Genomic DNA, 21,279 nt, shown 5'->3' on the forward strand with positions numbered 1-21,279 from the left:
AGGCAAGTCGGAGACGCCTCGCCGCGCATCGCTGTGTGAACCGGCCCTTACTCTTTAAAGCTTTAGAACCACTTTAAGCATACAACATGGATTTGAGAACAGAGTTTGTTGCTTTTTAGCACCTGGCTTCTGTTTATCAGATTTTCGAACAGGTGGAGGCCTTGTCTGATGCCAGCTTTGTTCATAACTTTCTTCAGTTGGCTTATTGAGCTTAAGAATTACTTCTGGAAGATGTTAGAGGAAATGTCTGAAAAAAGGGGAATTCCTTACAGCTTTCCATGGAATAGATTCTCTCTTGCCTCATATTCCGGGGACATGTCTTAACGATTTTTCCCAAGTGTTCTTCCAGGACAGCCCTTGAGAGATGGAGCTCCTCCCATCGACACAGGAAACACATTGCCACAGTTCAAAAGGCGGTCCCTCAGGTCCCTGGTCAGTCATTTGTGTTTCCTCCGTCGGAGGAACATGTTGCCAGGAACCTGGAGGCCCCTCTCAGGGGCTGCCTGAGAACCTGCAAGCCTAAGGGCCGGTTCACACTGCGAGCCGCGGCGAGGCGTCTCCGACTTCCTCGCCGCGACTTGCAGGGGGGGTGAGCGGCGACTTGCAGAGGACTTCTGCATAGAAGTCAATGCAAGTCGCCCCCGAAGTCGCCCCGAAGTAGTACAGGAACCTTTTTTCTGAGTCGGAGCGACTCGAGTCGCTCCTCTCAGAACGGTTCCATTGTACTCAATGGGGACGACTTGCGGGAGCGAGGCGAGCCGTGTCGCCTCGCCTCGCGCCGCAGTGTGAACCGGCCCTAAGGGACCGGGTCCTGGTTTATGGCTGCAGTTTGGGTCCATACCTTTTTTTTCTTTGGCTCGGGTACCGTCCAGCTGAACCGGAGCAGACCCGTTACCCTCCTCCTTCCAGTGCCGAGGTGGCCAGGGGCAGAATGACGCCGGTTTCCCCCAGGAGTGGTGAGTGGAACCTTCCATCTTCCCTCCTCGTTGCAGGGGGTCGGAGACGCCGAGCGTTCACTTCCGGCGGAACCGCGTCATCACTGCGTGCCGAGACTTCCGGTTCCGGGTCTCTAAGGGTACAAGGAGGAGAGGGAGAGCCAGCGCTGTGCCTGTAAAGCCCGACCAGCGTCCAGCTATACCGGATTAGCGGCGGGATTCGGAGCGTCAGAGGGGGACCATGGAGGCTATTCCCCAGGATACTCCGGCGGAGACAGGCACCAGCCAAACCCAGGTAGGCTGCTGGGCATGCTATTACTCTGGTGGAGTGGTGGTGTTTGTAGGCTGGGCCCTGTAGTACCCCACGGTGGCGGTTTACTCACAGTGAGGTTGTTTGTTAGTGGTGATTCTAAGAGGGACATGGTGCTGACGCTAAGAAATCCTTTGTCTTCTTATTTTCAGGCTAAAGAGATGCCAAGGGAAGACAAGACAGGCCGCAAAAAGTGTCCTAATTGTGGGAATAGGTTGTCCTCTGGCTCTAACAAAGCCCTATGCAAGCAATGCATTGCAAGCTTGCTTAAATCTGAGGCAGATTCCCCTTTAGCAAAGTTTTTGGGCTCCTTTAAAGAGGAAATGGCGTCGACCTTTAAGTCCCTCCGGGAGTTAATCACTGACGTGGGATCAGCTGCAGCTGCCTCCACGAGTAAAACAACTATAATCTCATCACCATGCCTTACAACACCCAGCTCAGGGGAGCCCCGTATGGTCAGGGAGCCTAGCCCCACGTTGATTAGCCCCGAATCCTCTGACACTGACTCGGGTCAGGAAGAGGATCAAGCAGCATCTAAAGCCTCAAAATATAGATTATCTCTCGAGGAAGTAGATGAGCTAATGGGGGCTATCTATGATACGCTGGAAATTGAGGAGGAAGAAACTCAGTTATCCAGACATGATCAAATGTATGAGGCTCTGGGGAAAAAGAAAGCAAGGGTTTTTCCTATACATAAGGTGCTTTCTGACCTTGTCCTTAAGGAGTGGTCTGAACCAGACAAGAAGGTTTTCTTTCCTAAATCCCTTAAGAGAAGGTTCCCTTTTGATGAGAGCCCAGAGGCGGTCTGGAATAAAAATCCAAAACTAGACGCCCCTCTGTCCAAAATCTCAAAGCAGGCTGATCTGGCCTTTGAGGATATGGGCCACCTGAAAGATCCCATGGACAGGAGAACAGACATTGTCTTAAAGAGGGCCTGGGATGCCTCTATGGCAGGCTTAAAACCAGCTCTAGCCACTTCCTGTGTAGCTAGAAACCTGGAGTTCTGGTTATCGCAACTACAAGAACACTTAAAGGCAGGCACTCCTAGGGGGGAGCTTTTGAAATCTTTCCCTATGCTTTTTAAGGCCACCAGTTTCATCTCTGACGCCTCCACGGACTCCGTTAAATTTACGGCTAAATCTGCAGCACTTTCAGTGGCAGCAAGGAGGTCAGTATGGATGAAAACCTGGGGGGGAGACACGGCGTCTAAAACCCGCCTGTGCAGCGTCCCTTTTACAGGAGACTTAGTCTTCGGGCCTGAATTAGACTCCGCCTTAGAAAGGACGGCGGACAAAAAGAAAACCTTTCCTGCAAAAAAGAAATTTTCAAAGAAAAATTTTTCGTCCCTTTAAGGAACCCTCTAAATCAGAGAAGAGTTCAACCCCCAAAAAACATTGGTCGGGACATAAAGGGAAAGGAAAAGGGGGCATACTGTTTAGCCGCCCCAATCAGGATCCCAAACCCCAGTGACGTCAGGGTTCCTGTGGGAGGAAGATTAAGCAAATTTCTTCCTCAATGGGAAGAGACAACCTCGAACGAGTTTGTCTTAAACATAATAAAAAGGGGTCATGCGCTGGAATTTCACAGCAACCCTCCTTCCAAGTTTCTGGTGACAAAGCTTCCAAGTCACTCAGAAAAGGCCAGGGCCTTACCTTTACTAATAGGGGAAATGGTAGATCAAGAAGTATTGACACCAGTCCCTATTCAGGAACAAGGGGACGGTTTTTACTCGCACATCTTTGTGGTAAGAAAACCGTCAGGGAGATTCAGACTAATTATGAACCTCCGTCCACTGAATCGCTCCATCCGTTACAAGAGATTTCGGATGGAGTCCATTTATTCCATAAAGAATCTCCTGCAGAAAGAGACATTTATGGCAACCCTGGACCTAAGGGATGCTTATCTGCACATTCCAATAAGGGAGGAATGCCAGAAATTCCTTCGGATGGCAGTGCAGATAGACACAAAGGTTTACCACTTTCAGTGCAGAGCACTTCCCTTCGGTCTATCATCCTCTCCGAGAATCTTTACCAAGGTTCTCGGAGAGGCTTTAGTTCCTCTGAGGCTTCAATCAGTCTCAATTATCCCCTACCTAGACGATCTGCTCCTAACAGCCCACTCAGAGAGTCGTCTTTCTCAGGACCTAGAATTTGAATCTGTGGCAGAGAATATCTTTTCTTCAATGCAGCCCCAAGTGTACGGTGAGGGAAGTAATGTCGGTCTTAGGTCTTATGACGGCAGCCATTCCAGCCGTACAATGGGCCAGGTTCCATCAAAGAGAACTTCAGGGTTTTCTGTTAGAACAATTAAAAGGCAGAGATCTGGAGGAGGAGGTATCGATCCCCTCAAGGGTAAAACGCTCCCTCTGGTGGTGGAAGGACAGGGAGAACCTAAACAAAGGGGTTCATTGGGTCCTTCCTATCACTTCAACACTAACAACGGATGCGAGCAGTTGGGGCTGGGGAGCCCACCTAGGCTCAAGCTGGGTCCAGGACAAGTGGACCCCGGAGGAGAAATGTTTCTCTTCCAATTGGAAAGAACTAACAGCAATCCTGAGAGCTGTTCTAGCTTTCCACCCCGCAATACAGGGTCACCATCTACAAGTCCGTTCAGACAATACGACGGCTGTAGCATACATAAACAAACAAGAAGGAACCAGAAGTCCTCGTTTGATGTTGGTAGCCAGACGCATTCTCCAGTGGGCAGAAGCCAATCTGGAATCCATTTCTGCAGTTCACCTGAAAGGGGAGTTGAACAACAAGGCGGACTTCTTGAGTCGACAGAGGATTTCGAACCAAGAATGGTCCTTACACCCAGAGGCATTCAATCTCATAACAGCTCACTGGGGAGAACCAGAGGTAGACCTTTTTGCGAGCAGGAAAAATGCAAAGGTTCCCAATTTTTTCTCGCTAAACCCAGGAGATCAACCCCTGGCGGTAGATGCCTTGCAAACTCCATGGACTTTCAGTCTGGCGTATGCATTTCCCCCTCTTCATCTCATTCCGAGGGTCCTAGCAAGATTCCTCAAGGAAAAAACCTGTTTGATTCTAGTAGCACCTTTTTGGCCCAGGAGACCGTGGTTCACAACGTTGCTACAATTGACAGACTGTCCGCCTCTAAGACTTCCCTACAGACAGGACCTCCTGTCGCAGGGACCTCTTTACCATCCGCAGGTCGCCACACTGAAGCTGTCAGCGTGGTTACTGAGGAGGAAATCTTAAGGAGTAAGGGCCTGTCAGACGAGGTAATTGCGACCTTACTACAGAGTCGCAAACCAGTCACGAGAGCTATTTACAAAAAAGTCTGGAAAAAATTCAATAGCTGGCTGAATGGCCGGGACATAAATACGGCTAATATTCTACAGTTTTTACAGGAAGGTGTAAACAAGGGTTTAACCCTAAGTACTATTAAAGTACAGATAGCTGCCTTAAGTGTATACCTAGATGAACGCTTACAGGAAAATCCTTTTGTCGCTAGATTCTGTAAGGCAGTCGCTAGACGCAAGCCAGTCAGAATCACAAAAGTCCCATCCTGGGATTTAGCAGTTGTGCTAAAAGCTTTCTTGGGGTCACCCTTTGAGCCTATCTCAGAGGCCTCCCTAAGGCTTATTACCTTTAAGACAGTTCTCCTGGTGGCAATCACTTCAGCCCGTAGGGTCAGTGAAATCCAAGCACTTTCCATCAGGGAACCATTCCTACAGATCCTAGAAGACAGAGTCATTCTAAAGACAGACCCTGGGTTCTTACCAAAGGTAGCTTCTAGTTTCCATAGGTCCCAAGATATTGTCCTCCCTTCATTTTGTCAAAATGCAGCAAATGAGAAAGAGGAACGTTTTCATTTATTGGATGTGAGGAGGTGTATTCTAGAATATCTTAAAATAACAAATCCATTCAGAATCTCAGACTCCCTTTTTGTCCTTTTTTCCGGACAGCGTAGGGGACAGAAAGCTTCAAAAGTAACCATAGCTAGATGGATTAGGCTAGCTATAGCAGAGGGGTATAAGGCCTTGAATAGAGATCCTCCTGAGGGTGTTAAAGCTCACTCAACAAGAGCGTTGTCTGCATCCTGGGCAGAAAGAGCTGGTGCCACCCCGGAGCAGGTATGTAAAGCAGCCACATGGTCAAGCTTTTCCACCTTTACAAGGCATTACCGACTGGACTTAATGTCTAGTCAGGATCAGGCCTTTGGGAGGAAAGTCCTCCAGGCCGTGGTCCCCCCCTAATCTGGTAAGTACTTGGGGATCCTCTCAAGGGCTGTCCTGGAAGAACACTTGGGAAAACTGGAGTTAGTACTTACCGGTAACTCCTTTTCCGGTGGTCTTCCAGGACAGCACGATCCCACCCTTTATTTGATTGTAGTGATGTACTAATGTTATTACCTGTTATGGTTTATATGTTTTTCAGTTCCATCCTTCGGTTCTTGGTGAATGACTGACCAGGGACCTGAGGGACCGCCTTTTGAACTGTGGCAATGTGTTTCCTGTGTCGATGGGAGGAGCTCCATCTCTCAAGGGCTGTCCTGGAAGACCACCGGAAAAGGAGTTACCGGTAAGTACTAACTCCAGTTTTCTTTTCACTTTTCATTATATAACAGTCGTACTCGGTACAAATAGAGGAGGGAATCATCCCAGACAGGAGGTCCAACCCTTCCCTACTCAACCCAATCTAATAGAAAAATGCACATTCAGGATTTTCCTGGATATTTTGTACTCCTATTAAGGGCCCTAAAGATCAGAGGGAAAAAAACACAGATACAAAAGTAGAGCATTGCGTTGCCCATTCTGAATAGCCAGAGGAAGTGGTAGCCTGTCGGTGCACAGCTCAGCATTTAGTCAGCCAGTTGTGACCAGTTCTGGTGGGGGATGTATGAGGACGACTAGGTGTGTTGTAGCTGGACACCCGAGGAAAGGCCATACTGCGAAGTGTCTGTCATTTAGAATTTTACCCACCCACCCTTTCATGCTTGTGTGACTGCAAAGTCACATGACAGGTCGTACCCCATGATTTCCGATGAGTACTGTTCATATCTGTGCAACGTCAAAGTAGTCCCCACTTTGGTCCGACTTTGATGCGACTTCAAGTCCATAGACTGAAGATTACACAGGAAATGCTTCAAGTTGCGTCGCTTTCAGGTTGCACAAGTGTGAAAGGGGCTTTAAAAGTGTTATGACTGTTTGTTTTTATTTTCTGATGCTTGGTGATCCCCACTCACTCTGCAGAAACACCAAGCATCAGTAAATAAAAACGCAGTCCTAACACTTTTAAGGCCACTTTCACACTCGGACCTGAAATGAGGACGCACCTGACCCCCTGCTGTGAGCCGCATGCGGTGATAGTGTGAACCCAGCCTTATTATATTCCCTTCCCTCTTTAGAAATGAACATCCCGCTTGTTTCTAAAGAGGGAAGGGAAAATAAGGCTGGGTTCACACTATCACCGCCTGCTGCACACGGCAGGGGTCAGGTGCGTCCCCATTTCAGGTCCGATTTTTGGCTGAATTAGGACCTGAAATGGATCAAAAGACAAACAGGACTCCTGTGCAAATTTGCATTGGAGCCGCAGGGGACATGTGTGAACTGGCCAAAATCTCCTGCTATTGCGAATTGGATGCAGGAAACCCACATCCAATTCACAATAGTGTGAATCCAGCCTAAATGTGGGAAGATTAGGGCTGGTTCACACAACAGAAACGTTCCGAATGCCGTTCTGCATGCACGTTTTTTAGATGTGTGGGGTTTCTTTTTTTTTTTTTTTTTTCCTCCTCTCGATCCTGTGATCTGCATGAAAGCATTGGCTCTCCGTGCACTCTCCCTCCATTGGCTAAGACTGCAGCAGGAGCCATTGCTATCAATTGCAGCAAGTGAGCCAATCAAAGGGGGGGGGCGGCTGCAAGCTACCTGTCTGACTGACTGGATACATGCCTACTTAGATGCCTCCTTCGCCAGCTGCTTGCTCTGGGGGCATTCAACAGGAGGGAGGGACCAGGAGTGCTGATGGGGGGGGGGGGGGGGGGGATATATGAAGGGGGCAGTGCTGTGAGGGGGGGGCAGGGCTCTGTGGGGGAGGTGCAGCGTACCAAGTAGCACTTCTGTTTAGAGCCCTGTGCATGCAGGGAAGTATACCTAGAACACGGGGCATCTGTTCCGGGGCATCTGTTCCGGGGCATCTGTTCCGGGGCATCTGTTCCGGGGCATCTGTTCCGGGGCATCTGTTCCGGGGCATCTGTTCCGGGGCATCTGTTCCGGGGCATCTGTTCCGGGGCATCTGTTCCGGGGCATCTGTTCCGGGGCATCTGTTCCGGGGCATCTGTTCCGGGGCATCTGTTCCGGGGCATCTGTTCCGGGGCATCTGTTCCGGGGCATCTGTTCCGGGGCATCTGTTCCTAAGTGCAGATTCACAGGGGCTAGACTCCCAATCTGCATGTGGCCTCCGGGTAATAAAGAATATGGAAACGTTCCTTTTGTGCATTATGACTGTCATACCTGTTAAACTGCCCATTTAACCATACCCAACCACGTATGGTGGCACTTGTTTTTCAGTGTGTCTAGATAAACGGATTGTCGCTGGCATTTTACTGAGCTGAAAAAAATGCTTCTAGTAGACATTGGGGGTTATTTACTAAAGGAAAATCCACTTTGCACTTTCAGTGCACTTGGAAGTAAAGTCACTGTAGATCCGAGGGGGACATGCAAGGAAAAGAGAAGGGGGGAAAAAAAAGCATTTTAGCTTGCACATGATTGGATGATAAAATCAGCAGAGCTTCCACTCATTTCAGATCTACCCCTTAGATTTAGAGCGACTGCACTTTCAGTGCAAAGTGGATTTGCCTTTCGTAAATAACCCCCATTGTCCACAAGTCTGGCCTGCTGGCAATAGAAGTTGGGAATCCTGACGATTAGGGATTATGGCCCCAACAACTGGGCAGTTAAGAGGTACATAGTCGTTTTATGACGTATTTCCAGAGTTATAGATGCTGCTTCGTGGCATCTGCTTTAACACTGCCCATTACAAGACATTACTATTTTTCATTTTAATAAAAAAGCAGAAGTGACTCATAGGAAATAAAAGATAACCGTTTAAAGTAGAATTCCACCCAAACACTAACACTATTTTTATTTATTTTTTTTTAATTTTATTTTAATTTTTTGATTATACAAACCAGAACAGTTCATCGTTCTCCCCTTCAGTTTGCGTTGTCTGTTGATCCTTCTTGGAATCTTTGGCTTCCTGTAGAGGAACCTCAACGATAATAATTTTTCAGCAGTGTTGCCGGGTCACCAATGAGTCTCCATTACAGTGGTGATGACAATGGGCGGGCGGGGGGGGTTCCCATAAACTAGAAGTGTTTGATGGGTTGGAGAATTGGTGGACATTGCCTCCAGGGTGGCTGCATCAGCAGACCCTGCACACCTAGATGAAGAGCATCGGCTCAAACAGGCTGTTTGTGATGTGTTCAGAAGTATTTTTCAGTGTGTATACTTGCTGTCTAATTTACAATATAGAATTGGGTAATCTATTACTACTGTTTCAAGGTGTGTGTGTGTGTGTGTTTCTGATTCCCTGCACATTTTGGAAGTTTGCCCAATTACAAAGACAGAATATCAACCAAAAATCAAGAGAACGCATGATGCAAATGTTATAAATTGAGTTGCAATTCAGTGAGTAAAATAAGTATTCAATCCCCAAGCAAAACCTGACTTAGTACTTGGTGTAGAAACCCTTGTTGACAAGCTCAGAGGGAAGTTGTTTCTTGTAATTTGTTACCAGGTTTGCACACATTTTGAGGGATTTTGGTCCACTCTTTACAGATCTTCTCCAGATCTTTAACCACTTCTGGACCTGCTCAGGCCAATATACAGCAGCACTTTGAAGAAGGATATCGTTATGGCAGCAGCCAGCTAGTTGCCATAACCCCATTTATCCTCTACTTCAGTGAGCGGTCCAGTTTCCGATAAAAAAATGGTCTCTGCGGTAGATTTGCCACGCGATCACTTATTTTTTATTTTTTTCTTCAGAGAGGGGTGCCCTCCGCCGCTTACCAGAGCGGAGGCGATCAGGTCTGCTCCCTGGCTTGGTATGGAGATGAGGGGAAGATGCCCACCCATCTCCATACCATTGCAGGGCGAAAGCGACGTCAAAACGTCACTTCTGGCCATAGCTCTTAAGGGACGTTTTTTTTTTTTTTTATATTACAATGGATGTTTATATTCCGTGTAATTAGGAATAACCCTTTTTTTTTTTTTTTTTTCTTTAAAAGAAAACAGTGTAAAAATAAAAGGTAAAAGAAATGCGCTTGTAAGACCTCTGTGCAAATACTCTGTGACTAGAAGTATTGCAATGACCGCAATTTTATTCTCTAGGGTAAAATATATAATGTTTTTGGGCTCTAAATTTCTAGCAAAAAAAAAAAAAACTAGCTTGTAAACACCAAATCTCACAAAGAGGCTCAGTCCTTAAGTGGTTAAAGTTTCTTGGCTGTCACTTGGCAACTCGAAGTTTCAGCTCCCTCCATATATTTTCTATAGGATTACTGTTTGGAGAGGGTAGGCCACTCCATGGCGTTAATGTGCTTCTTTTTGAGCCACTCCTTTGTTGCCTTGGCGGTAGGGGGGGGGAGTTCAGCCTCCTGAGTTTAGAGGCATTTCAAGCACTAAACATGGTAACTTGCATTTAGCCGTGTTTCATTTACAGGCCTTTTTCGTTTTTGGCTATTTTGGGGGAGGGGGAAGAAATTATATATATATTTTTATATTAATATTCTTTTTTTTTTTTTCAAACGCTTCTGAACGCGGCATTACAGACGTTTTTAAATGGGGGGGGGGGGGGGCAGTTACTATCAAGTTAAATCGTTCAGGAGAGGTTGTAAAAACGTCCCATGTACATTAAGCCTAAATGTTTTAAAATTACTCGCATATTGGGTCCCCTAAATAAGATGCAAAGTAATCTGTTGCGTTTGCCCATCCTACTGTAGAGAATGTCAGTCAATAGGAGTCTTTCTGTCTGTGTGCCCTAACATAGCTAGGATATACTAAGGCAAGATAGTAATTGCTTCCTTTTTTTTTAATTCTTCCTCTTGTGTTATGGCTGTTAGAAACACGGTACCCCCATAAACTGGTTTTATTTTCTCTTTACAGAAAATGCTGGTGGTTCTTTAAAGTGAACTCTGTTTTGGGAATTCAAAAAAGAACAGAAGCCACAAGTGGCCAGCTATTACTGTTTGTGAATTTGAAAATGCTCTTTAGTTTACCCAGTAAAGCCCATCAACTTATTCTGTCACTAAATGACTTGGGGAAATGAGTAGTGCCCCTGTACCCTTAATCTAGAACAAGTCTGATGCAAGAACCCCTGTGTGTGTTCCGAGGTAGAAGGCTCAGAATTTATTTATTTATTTATTATTATTTTATTTTTTTGGCTCACTGTTGAATATAGTCCAATGTCCAGAACTTGCTAAATCTGTGAGTAATTGTACTCAACCTCACTTCCTCATGTGCAGAGGAAGTAGTGGCTTCGTTCTCCGCTCAATCCTAGGAAGCAGATGAGTGTAGATCTGCAGTGCATCTTGTGCTGTAATAAGGCATTGAAATACTTTTTCAGATCTTCACTTCTAAGCCGTTCGTTTTTCAAGTTGAAGACGCTTTCCAAGAAAGTGCTGATTCCTTTAAGGCTTGGTTCTCACTGAGGCGACCTGACGGGTTGTGCTCTATTCAGTGCAATAGAACGGTTGCTCTGACTACTTGGGGGCAACTTGCATTGACTTCTATTACAGAAGTCGTTTGCAAGCCGCTCTGAGGGTTGCGCTGTGTGGGGCGGCTTCAGAGTCGGCGGGACTCTGAAGCCATCCCGATGTGAACCGAGACTAATAGTTCACTGCCATTTAATGAGATTTGATTGAAGCAGGTGAACCCTCTATACTTGGCTCCCTGTTTATCAAAAGACCCCAAAGGACTTCAAGTGTCCCCCTTCTTCCCCCTTTTTTTTTTTTTTTTTTTTATTGTAGCCCCAGAGCAAGTTCACCCATTGGAAGATTGCCCCTGTATTCTTGTTCTAACGATCACTCTGTATTTTGGATTTTTTCCCCTGTACTTTTTTTTTTTTTTTTTTTATTCCTAGTGACAGTGGTTACAAAGGGTGAATCTTCCCTAACAAGGATTTGGATGGCAATGAAACTGGGCAGATGTTACATTTTTGACATTGGGTACACTTTTAAATATTCCCCTCTAAAATGTTAGGTTCTAATTAAATTAGTCACCCCTCCCCTGCCTGAGCTTGTTCCAAAAAAAAGTGTTTCAAAAATGCCCATTTAGGCCTGATTACTTCATACCCCTTTAACACGTTTCTTAAAGCAGGGACCCTGTAGTAGAGACGCACAGTTCTGGCTAAAATAAGAATCCTTTTTTTTTTTTTTTTTTTTTTTCTTGGATAAAGATCACGATTGTCTCAGCGTAACATTATCTTTCACATATACAAATTAAAAATTTACTGTTTGTGCTCCCTTTTCCTTTTTTGGGGGGAAAGTGTTTTTTCCAAAAAATTGCATTGGAAAGACCGCTGCGCAAATAGGTGATATAAAATATTTCCACAACCGACATTTTATTCTCTAGAGTCTCCACTGAGAGAGCTTTAAAATTTGAGTGAGTAGAGCATGTCTCTGCACTTGCATGAATGAATCGTGTAAATGCTGCATAGAGATCGTGAGAAGGGGGTTGAATCAATCACTATTTTTTTTTTTTTTTTTAACTATTAATCTTGCAGTTCTAGCCAGTAGAATAAAACGGTGGCAGTTGTGTGTTTGGTGGGGTTGGTGTGTTTATTTTTTTTTTTTTTTTTTTTTTTTTAATCAAATTATTTTCAGTAAAATACATTAAATTCTAGTGCAAATACCATATGAAATATTATTTTTGGGGGGGTAAAAGATAATTGGTGAGGTTGCTTCAAGTAAATAGAAACCAAATCTATCTTTAAAATGCGATTAAAAATGATAGGAATGAGTAAAAATGATAGTACCCAAAACTAGGCGATACTTGGAAAGCTTTTACAGCTCCATTGCTTTGGAGTTAACAGTGGATGATGGTCCTAGAATCGTTGCTTTAACCCTGGAATGCATTTGTTCCTGATATGTGGTGCACACCTTGTCTGTTTGGGGCTGTACCCCCTCTTAAATACACAGGCCACTGCGTGCAGTTCCAGGGTACTCTAGCCACAAAAATAAGGCTCTCATTTATGATGCACTGACCACAGCACCGATTTTTATTTTATTTATTTTTTTGAGCCCTAAAACTTCTGGGTACACTTGCTACCCCAACAAGTATTGTACCATGCATTCAGAAAGTATTTACAATGCTTCACTTTTTCCACTTTTGTTATCTTACAGCCTTATTCCAAAATTGACTAAGTTCATTATTTTCCTCAAATTTACAATCTATACCCTATAATGACAACAGTTTAATATCTTTGCAAAGTTAAAAACATTACATGGGTATTCACAGCCTTTGCCATGACACTTAAAATTTAAGTTCAGGTGCATCCTTTTTCCACTGATCATCCTTGAGGTTTCTACAGCTTGGAGTCCACCTATGGTAAGTTCAGCCGATTGGACATGATTTGGAAAGGCACAAACCTGTCTATATAAGGTTCCACAGTTAACTGTGCATGTCAGAGCACAAACCGAGCCACGAAGTCCAAGGACTTGTCTGTAGACCACAGAGACAGGATTTTATGTAAGAAGGGTACAGAAAAATGTCTGCCGCATTGAAGGTCCCAATGAGCACTGTGGCCTCCATCCGTAAATGGAATTAGGTTGGCACCACCAGGACTCTTCCTAGCGTGGGCTGCCCAGCCAAACTGAGCAATTGGGGGAGGGCCTTAGGTAGGTGACCAAGAATCCAATAGTCATTCTGACAGAGCTCCAGTGTTTTCTCTGTTGAGAGAGGAGAACCTTCCAGAAGAACCATCTCTGCAGCTCTCCACCAATCAGGTCTGTATGGTAGAGTGGCCAGAGGGAAGACCCTCCTCAGTAAAAGGCACCTGAAGGATACTCGCATTGAGAGACAAAATTCTCTGGTCTGATAAAACGGATTGAATTCTTTGGCCTGAATGGCATTGGTCCTGTCTGGATTTAACCGGGCACCGCTTATCACTACCATCCCTACAGTGAAGCATGGAGGTGGCAGAATCATGCTGTTGGGGTGTTTTTTCAGCGGCAGGAACTAGGAGACTAGTCAGGATCGAGTGAAAGATGAATGCATCAATGTACTGAGACATCCTTGATGAAAACCTGCTCTGGACCTCACACTGGGGAAGACTGTTCATCTTCCAACAGAACCCTAAGCACACAGCTAAGGTAAAGCAGTGGCTATTGGACAACTCTGCAAATGTCCTTGAGTGGCCCAGCCAGAACCCAGACTTTAAATCTGAAATAATGTCTGTGCACAGACAATCCCCATCCGACCTGATGGAGCTTGAGAGGTCCTACAAAAAAGAATGGCAGAAACTGTCCAAAAATAGGTGTGCCAAACTTGTAGCATCATACTCAAAGACTTGAGGCTGTAATTAGTGCTAAAGGTGCTTTGACAAAGTATTGAACAAAGGCTGTGAATACTTACAGTGGATCTAAAAAGTCCACACCCCTGTTAATGTCCAGTTTCTGAGATGTAAAAAAAGAGACAAAGATAATTTCAGAACTTTCCTCCCTTTAATGTGACAACTCAATTGAAAAACACACTGAAATCTTTTGGCCGGGCGGGGGGTAAAAATAAAAATGTTTTAAATGTGGTTGCTTAAGTGTGCACACCCTCTTTTATAACTGGGGATGTAGCCGTGTTCAGAATTAGAGGACACATACTGCAGCTGCTGACTTTTTTAATAATGGGACATTTTCCTGTCCTGAGTCCAGCGATGTCGTCCCCCACCTGATGTTGCCATTAGCTGTCGGGTGCTATCGCGGGTAAGGGAACCTGCCAGTGTAGCATTTACTGGGTCCCTACTGTGCGATGCACCACTGTGCTCTCCTACTGGATCGGCGGTGGGGCAGGGAGGAGGAGGGACATAATTTACCATGGCCTTGACTCCTGGAATTGGAGTCCGGAAACTGGCCTGTTGGAGGTACTTGAGGACTAAGTTTGTGAACCATTGGTCTAGGGCTCATTAATCCTAGCTGATCATTCAGTTCCTTTTTTATTTTTAATAAATTTGCAAAGAATTTAAACCAACTTCTTTTCATGTTTATTGTGGAGTATTGTTGCTTTTAGAGGAGAATAATTCCATTCTGGAATAAGGCCATAACGTAACTAAATGTGGATAAAGTGAAGCGCAATGTATACTTTCTGGATGCACTGTATAGTGATTGGTCTAATCCAGACAACAAATTTAAACTTTCCAAGCATTTTGCAGAATGTTATGGAGGGGGATGTTCTTACGAAATGGGCTATTCGTGTAGTCTATCCAGCCTGGACAAAACCTTGCCTGTTTTCTGTTGAGGACATTTCATTATTTTAAAGATTCATACCTTGCCCTGCTGGCTGTGTTTACTGTTATGTCCATCTGCCAGACCATGGAGATGTCTGGTTCAAGAATATGTCTTGAGCAGTGATTCCCAACCACAGTCCTCAAATCACTCCCATGTTCATGTTTTCAGTGCTTTAAATCGGGGTTCTCCAAACTTTTTTTATAAATAAAGGGCCAGTTTATTATTATTCAGACTTTAAGGGGGCTGGACTGGCCAGTGGGAGTAGACCGTGTTCCATCTTTGGTATTACTGGGAAGAATGGTGCTCCATTGTTTGTGTCAGTGCAGGAATGTTTGCCCTGCTGTTGGTGTCAGTGGGAGGAAGGGCCAGAAAAAGGTAAGCAAAGGGTAATATCTGGCCCCCAGGGCTGCAGTTTGGAACTCATTGGTAATGGCTTCATAACTGACAGCTATTTGTATCTAAGAGCTTCTGAAAACATAGCCGGCTTGAGTTACTTAAGGACTAAGTTTTGGGAGCCATTGGTCTAGAGCTCCTGGTTTAATCCTAGCTGATAACTCCTTCGGTTATCCAACAATTGAACTCATGTCTGTTGCTCTGCCCTACTGTTTTGAAGAGTTTGACTATTCTACCCCTATATCAAGTCTTGGGCTGGAATCTACATCTAATGCTAAGAAAAGTTCTTTTGTGATTCTCCCAAACCCACGAGAGTCTTTTCTACAATTGGGACATTTCCCTGCTTCTGAAAGTTGAAGACGTCTGTTAGCCTTTGCAACCACCTAAATCAAAAGCATTTCGGATGCATGGGTCAAATTTGTATTATTCATGGGTTACAAGCTGGAAGTTTGTGGGTTTATTTTTTCCATTCTGTGCCTCCACCCCAATTTTATGTTGTCAATGTATCCAACATCTGTGCCGAACAGACCTTAACTCTGTCTGTCTGTCTCGGCTCAACTCATCTCATAAGGAGTCACTGCCATTGTTCCAGAGGTAGAAAGGTTTCTCCTAAAACATGTTCACCGCTATCAAAGCAAAACGGGGCATACACACCATTCTGGATCTAAGCATTGGATCTCTTCATTCGTATGCACAAATTCCACAGTGAATCTACCAGATCTGTCATGGCATCCCTCCACCCGGGGAATTTTCTGGCCTCTGTGGACATTAAGGATTCCTACATGTCTGTCTCAATATTTCCAGTACATCAATGCCACCTGATTTTTGTTTTGCTATGGGGAAGCAATACTTCCAGTTTTTGCCCTTCCCCATAGCCTGTCTACTTCATCTCAATTATGTAGGTGATAGCCTTGTGTTTTGCACTGCTGTGTTCACAGGGATTCCCCATTTTGGCATATCTGGGCTAGGTCCTAAAACAAACATAGATTTTAGATGAACTAACATGCCTGGAGACACCTAGGAGTCAGTTACTTCAACCTATCATTTTTGGTCCTATTTACTAAGTTGATCAGTTTTAGGGCCCTTTCACACTTCTCTGTAGCAAAATCGCAGTAAAAATGCATATGCGTTTTTGCTGGTTTTTGGGTTGCCCGCACCTGTGAAAAATAGATGTGTCAAAAATGCATATCGCTGTCCATTTTTACCACAATTTTGCCTTGATTTTTTTCCATTCATTTCAATGGGAAACTGAATTTTTGGTGTGGTTTACGACACCGCACCAAAGATGCAGCCTGCAGGACTTTTCAAAACGCACAGTGCAATGGTGTGAAAAGTCACATAGGCTTTAAAGGAAACCTCGTGTGTGTGTGTGTGTGTGTGTGTGTGTGTGTGTGTGTGTGTGTGCGTGCGCGCTTTCTTTTCCTCTGCGAGAAAATGTATCGGTGTGAAAGGGCCTTAGGCTGGGGTCAGATCTGTGTAAATGGTGCCGCTGCAGGACCCCCACACAAATACTGGCAGCCGCCACCCCCACACAGAGAAACACGGGCATCGTTAATCCTAATGGCACATGGCCCACACTGAAAATTGCAGCCGTACTGGAAACAATTTCCTCGCTTGTTGCAGGGCATGGCACAGCAGTCCTTTTCAAACTAATGGGCTCTCGTGCACATGCAAACCGCAGCCACACAGATGCGAACCTAGCCTTACCGCTTTTTTTAAGAAGGCTGCCATGAACCTGGTGTGGGTGTGTTTTTTTTTTTTTTTTTTTTTTTTTTTTTTTATTTTGTTTATTTATGGTTTTTAATCCTTTTTTTTTTTTTTTTTTTTTTCTTCTTGTTTAGCTGTGACCATAAAGTTATTTGCCTGTGATCTGACCAACCGTTCCATCACCTCCTGTGCCTTCAACGCCAACGCTGTCTTCTGCTGTTGCAGCCGACTGATCTCGCAAGGAAATGGCCGGTCGAGGCGGAAATGCTCGACCAAACGGGCCGGCTGCCGGCAACAAAATTTGCCAGTTCAAATTGGTCTTACTAGGGGAGTCTGCGGTGGGGAAATCTAGTCTTGTCTTGCGTTTTGTTAAGGGTCAGTTCCACGAGTACCAAGAGAGCACAATTGGAGGTAAGTTAAATATCACTGATGTAAAAAAGCCTAGCTGTGTTAAAGGTCTGGTCACAGCACACGTACTTTGATCTAAAGCCAAGGTGTGGTGCAGGAACAGATTAACACTGCTTTCATCACTTTCTGTTTCCATTATGTTTGCTGACCTTATTGACTTTTGTAAAAATATAAGTCAGTTTTTTGTCTTTTTATTGTGAGAATAAACTTTAGCTTTCGTTTTCTGGACTGATTGCTGTTTATAATCAAATGTCCCTTGTGCGAAAAAGTAAGTTTGTAGCAAATGCTGCTGCTGATATGATTACACCAGTGTGTAAAAACAATGGCACCTAAAATTTTGTTACTCAAGTCCAGAACTGAATAACCGCTTACCGACCGACTTCTCTACATGTACATGGTCAGTTTGAAGAGGAATATCTCGGTAACGGCAGCAGCTGCTGCCACAACTGAGGTACCCATCTTTAGAGCCGGCAGTTCTGTTTACAATAATGGTGGTCTCTGTGGCAGATTCGCCGCAAGATCTGCGTTATCGGCAGCGGGAGAGGTGCCACCCGCTCTCCTGTGCCCTCCGCCGCTTACTGGAGCTGTTGGCAGGGAGAAAGCGGCATCAAAACATCACTTCTGCCCATACCTCTTTAAAGGCACTTTTTTTTATTTATTTTCAAATGACTTTTTTATTTTATTTTTATTTTTTTTATTGCATTTAAGTCCAAATATGAGATCTGAGGACTTTTTGACCCAAGATCTCATATTTAAGGGGACCTGTCATGCTTTTTATTTTTTCTCTCTATTACAAGGGATGTTTACATTCCTTGTAATAGGAATAAAAGTGACACTTTATTTTTACACTGAAAAAAAAAAAAAAAGGCACACATGTGAGGAATCGTCTCGATCAGTAGAGCGAGGGCAATAATTCTATCTCTTCTGTAACTCAAAACATCGTTCTGGTTCTAAGTAAATTTTCTAGCAAATTTTCTACCAAAAAAGAAGTGTTTTTAACTTGTAAACACCGAGTCTGAAAAAGAGAGGCCTGGTCTTTAAGTGGCTAGTAGAACTAAAGACAAAACCTTTTGGGTACTGTTGATGTCTCATTGTGTAGATGTTATGCTGGAGAGGAGTTGGATGACATTTACCATGTATGTATTTTCTTTTCTGTGTCACATTGTCCTGGATTGCCAAACTGTTTTATCTCCTAAGGCTACTTTCACACTGAGGCGCTTTACAGGCCCTACAGCACTAAAAATAGTGCCTATAAAGAGCCTCTCCAGTGTGAAAACCTGAGGGCTTTCAAACTGGAGCAGTGCACTTACAGGACGGTAAAAAAAAGTCCTGCAAGCCACATCTTTGCAGCACTGTAGGAGTTGTGTATACACTGCTCCTAAAATGCCCTTACCCATTGAAGATAATGGGGCAGCACCAGCAAACTGCCACTGAAGCAGCACCTTGCGGCCAGTTTTAACCCTTTTTTCGGCCTCTAGCGGAGCTTAAAACCGTCCCACTAGCGGCCCGAATAGTGCCCCTAAAATGGTGCCCCTTTACCGCTGACGCCTGCCACCCCAGTGTGAAAGTAGTCGAAGGCTTAATTTACACATAAGGTTTTAAAACCTCTCCTGAACGTCTTAACATGGTAACAGACCTTTAAACACGTCCTTTATGCATTTGCGTTTTTAGAAGATATTTTTTCTCTTACGTTCACCAACTGACACGGCTCCTCTTGGACCATTGGGTTGTTACGCCACCTTCAGGAGAGGACTAGGCATAACGTGTTAACATGTAATAATAAAAACTATAGCTTTCTAGTTCCGCCCAAGGGGTGGTCCCTTGGGTAACAACAACCCCCACAGCCTGCCTTGCAGCTTCAGTGTGTTTTTTTTTTTTTTTGTTTGCACAAGATTAAAGATCCTGTGATCTGCTATCAACAGCCGGCTGGGTGATGGGCTGGTTACTCTTATCCTTGTAGTCTCCCCAGCCTGGCCAGCGAGCGTGTGCAGACCAGAGCTCCACTCTGGGTCAGTCACAACATGCCTCAGCTCCAGAGGAGGTCTGTGAGTGTAATTTGCTCCGGGGCACACATATGACCGGGCTACTGATGTCTGCGTCAGTGTGCCAGGCCAGCAGCCACCCCGTACTGATCGTAGAGTGAGTCTGTGATGGAATGTCTCCCCAGCTCTGCAGGACTGGTAAGTACAGCTCTCCCTGCCTCAGGGGGGCTGGGCATTCCCTGGGAGGTCGATATTTTTTTTTTTTTTTTTTTCGGGGGTTTCTCACCTCCCTCTCTTCTCTCCCTATCCCCCCCCCTCTTTCCCTGGGGGGGATGTTGCATGGGCTGCTGAGTGGTGTGTGTGCCATAGACAGGGGCTTACCTGGGGGGGGTGCTGCGCTGGCTGGCTGTGCCCTGGGTGTGTGTAGGTCTCTCCCTGGCGGTGTCTGGAGGCTGTGTCTGTTGATCGCTGCTGAGCTGTTTCACCGCCATTTCTCTGCTTGTTTTTCACTGTCCCTCATGGTATACAGTGCTCGGCGGCCATTTTTGGTGTGACCAAGGAGCAGCTTGCTCTGGCCATTTTCCTGTAGTTCGGCAGCCATTTTCCCATTGATTATGTCACTTGTACTGGATGATCAGCGGCCATTTTCTTGAAGCCTGAACACATTTTTAGTCCGTTTCAGAGCAGCTCTGCACAGCGCAGTATGGTCACCTATGCACCAGGGAGCTGACACAGGCACTATTAACTGGACAGTGCAGAACCAGTCAGGGTGGTGAGTCCTGCGGGAAAGAGCCCCTCTGCCAGCAGCAGTTAGGAGGGTGGGACCATCACTGTCCTAAGTCCCCAACAGGTGGCAGACAGGGTAGGGTCAGCATGGCTTCAGAAACTGGTGTTTCTTCCCCTGAAATCCAGGCAACTGCATCCGGTTCGCCTGCAGACAGTGCAGTGCCTCTGGACGCTTTGTTGCCGGTCTTTAGTTCATTGCCAAGAGGGAGGCGGTGCGTGGGCGCAAAGGTGATAAAAAAAAAAAAGGACCCTATGGACAGGAAGGCTGAGGCAGTGGCTCGTTCCTTGTTTATGGTTGGGGGGTCAAACATGCGACCAGTACTGGCATCTGTACTTGTGTCGCAGACACTCACTGAATGGGCAAAACTTTTTGCACCGCGAATTGGGAGAGCAACAGGCCTCTCCTGTCTACATGGAACTAGCAGACCAATTAGTGCAAGGCCTTAAGTACATTTGTGACGCGGCCCTGGACACACTCCCCCCTGTTGTCCAGGGCTTCAGTGTCTACCGTAGTGCTGAGGCGCCTGATTTGGCTAAAATGCTGGTCTGCTGTCCAGGCATCTAAGAAAACCCTGACTGATCTTCCCTTCCTTTGCGACCGACTCTTTGGAGCCTCATTGGATGACATTATAAAAAAAATGCCACAGGTGGTAAGAGTACACTACTCCCACAGACCAGGAAGGCTAAGGAGCCACGCAGTAGGCAAGGGCCCTCGTTTTCCGCTCACAAACTGCTTTTTTGTCCGCCTGGGGCTTCGGTGAAGCATCCCCAGCCCGACGGGACAACCTCTGAAGGACCAAAGCTTCCCTGGAACCACAAGCCTGCGAGCAAAAGTGCAACCGTGTGAAGGTTTGCCCCCCCCCCCCCCCCCCCCCACCAGCAACACTGGTGGGGGGGCTCACCTTTGGGAGTTTGCAGCCTGGTGGACCTCTCGGCTGTCCGACCAATGGGTCTACGATCTAATTTCCTCAGGCTACAAGATAGTGTGTTTTTTTTATTTTTATTTTTTTTTTTTTCAGTAATGCACTGTTGCATTTGTTAACGCATTTCTGGTGCAGTTTGAAGGTAGTGCCTCTCAGTTGAGGAGCGCCCTGTTTTTTACCCCCCCCCCCCCCCCCTAGTTCCCACATTCCATTGTGGGTGAAGGTTTTTTATGCCGTTTTCTCACCCCTCGTTTTGGCACTGCTTGGGGACGTCCCAATGGTCTAAGAGGAGCTGTCAGTCGGTGAAAGTAAGAGAAAATGGGATTTTTTTTTTTTTGTACTCGTCGTAAAATCCTTTTCTCTGTAGTTCA

The 21,279-nt window shown here is 45.5% G+C and overlaps 1 protein-coding gene across 1 annotated transcript in view; it reads left to right on the plus strand.

The window, feature by feature from the left end:
* The window catches only part of RAB5C (RAB5C, member RAS oncogene family), a 97,138-nt gene that overhangs the window by 17,329 nt on the left and 58,530 nt on the right, over positions 1–21,279 (plus strand). The window contains exon 2 of the mRNA XM_077459539.1: positions 16,944–17,220. Coding sequence (XP_077315665.1) covers positions 17,055–17,220 — 166 coding nt within the window. The 5' untranslated portion in view covers positions 16,944–17,054. The remainder of the gene's footprint in view (positions 1–16,943; positions 17,221–21,279) is intronic.

The sequence above is a fragment of the Lithobates pipiens genome, unplaced genomic scaffold, assembly GCF_037356315.1.
Source record: "Lithobates pipiens isolate NorthernLeopardFrog02 unplaced genomic scaffold, aLitPip1_a1.2 Scaffold_28, whole genome shotgun sequence".
Taxonomy (NCBI): domain Eukaryota; kingdom Metazoa; phylum Chordata; class Amphibia; order Anura; family Ranidae; genus Lithobates; species Lithobates pipiens.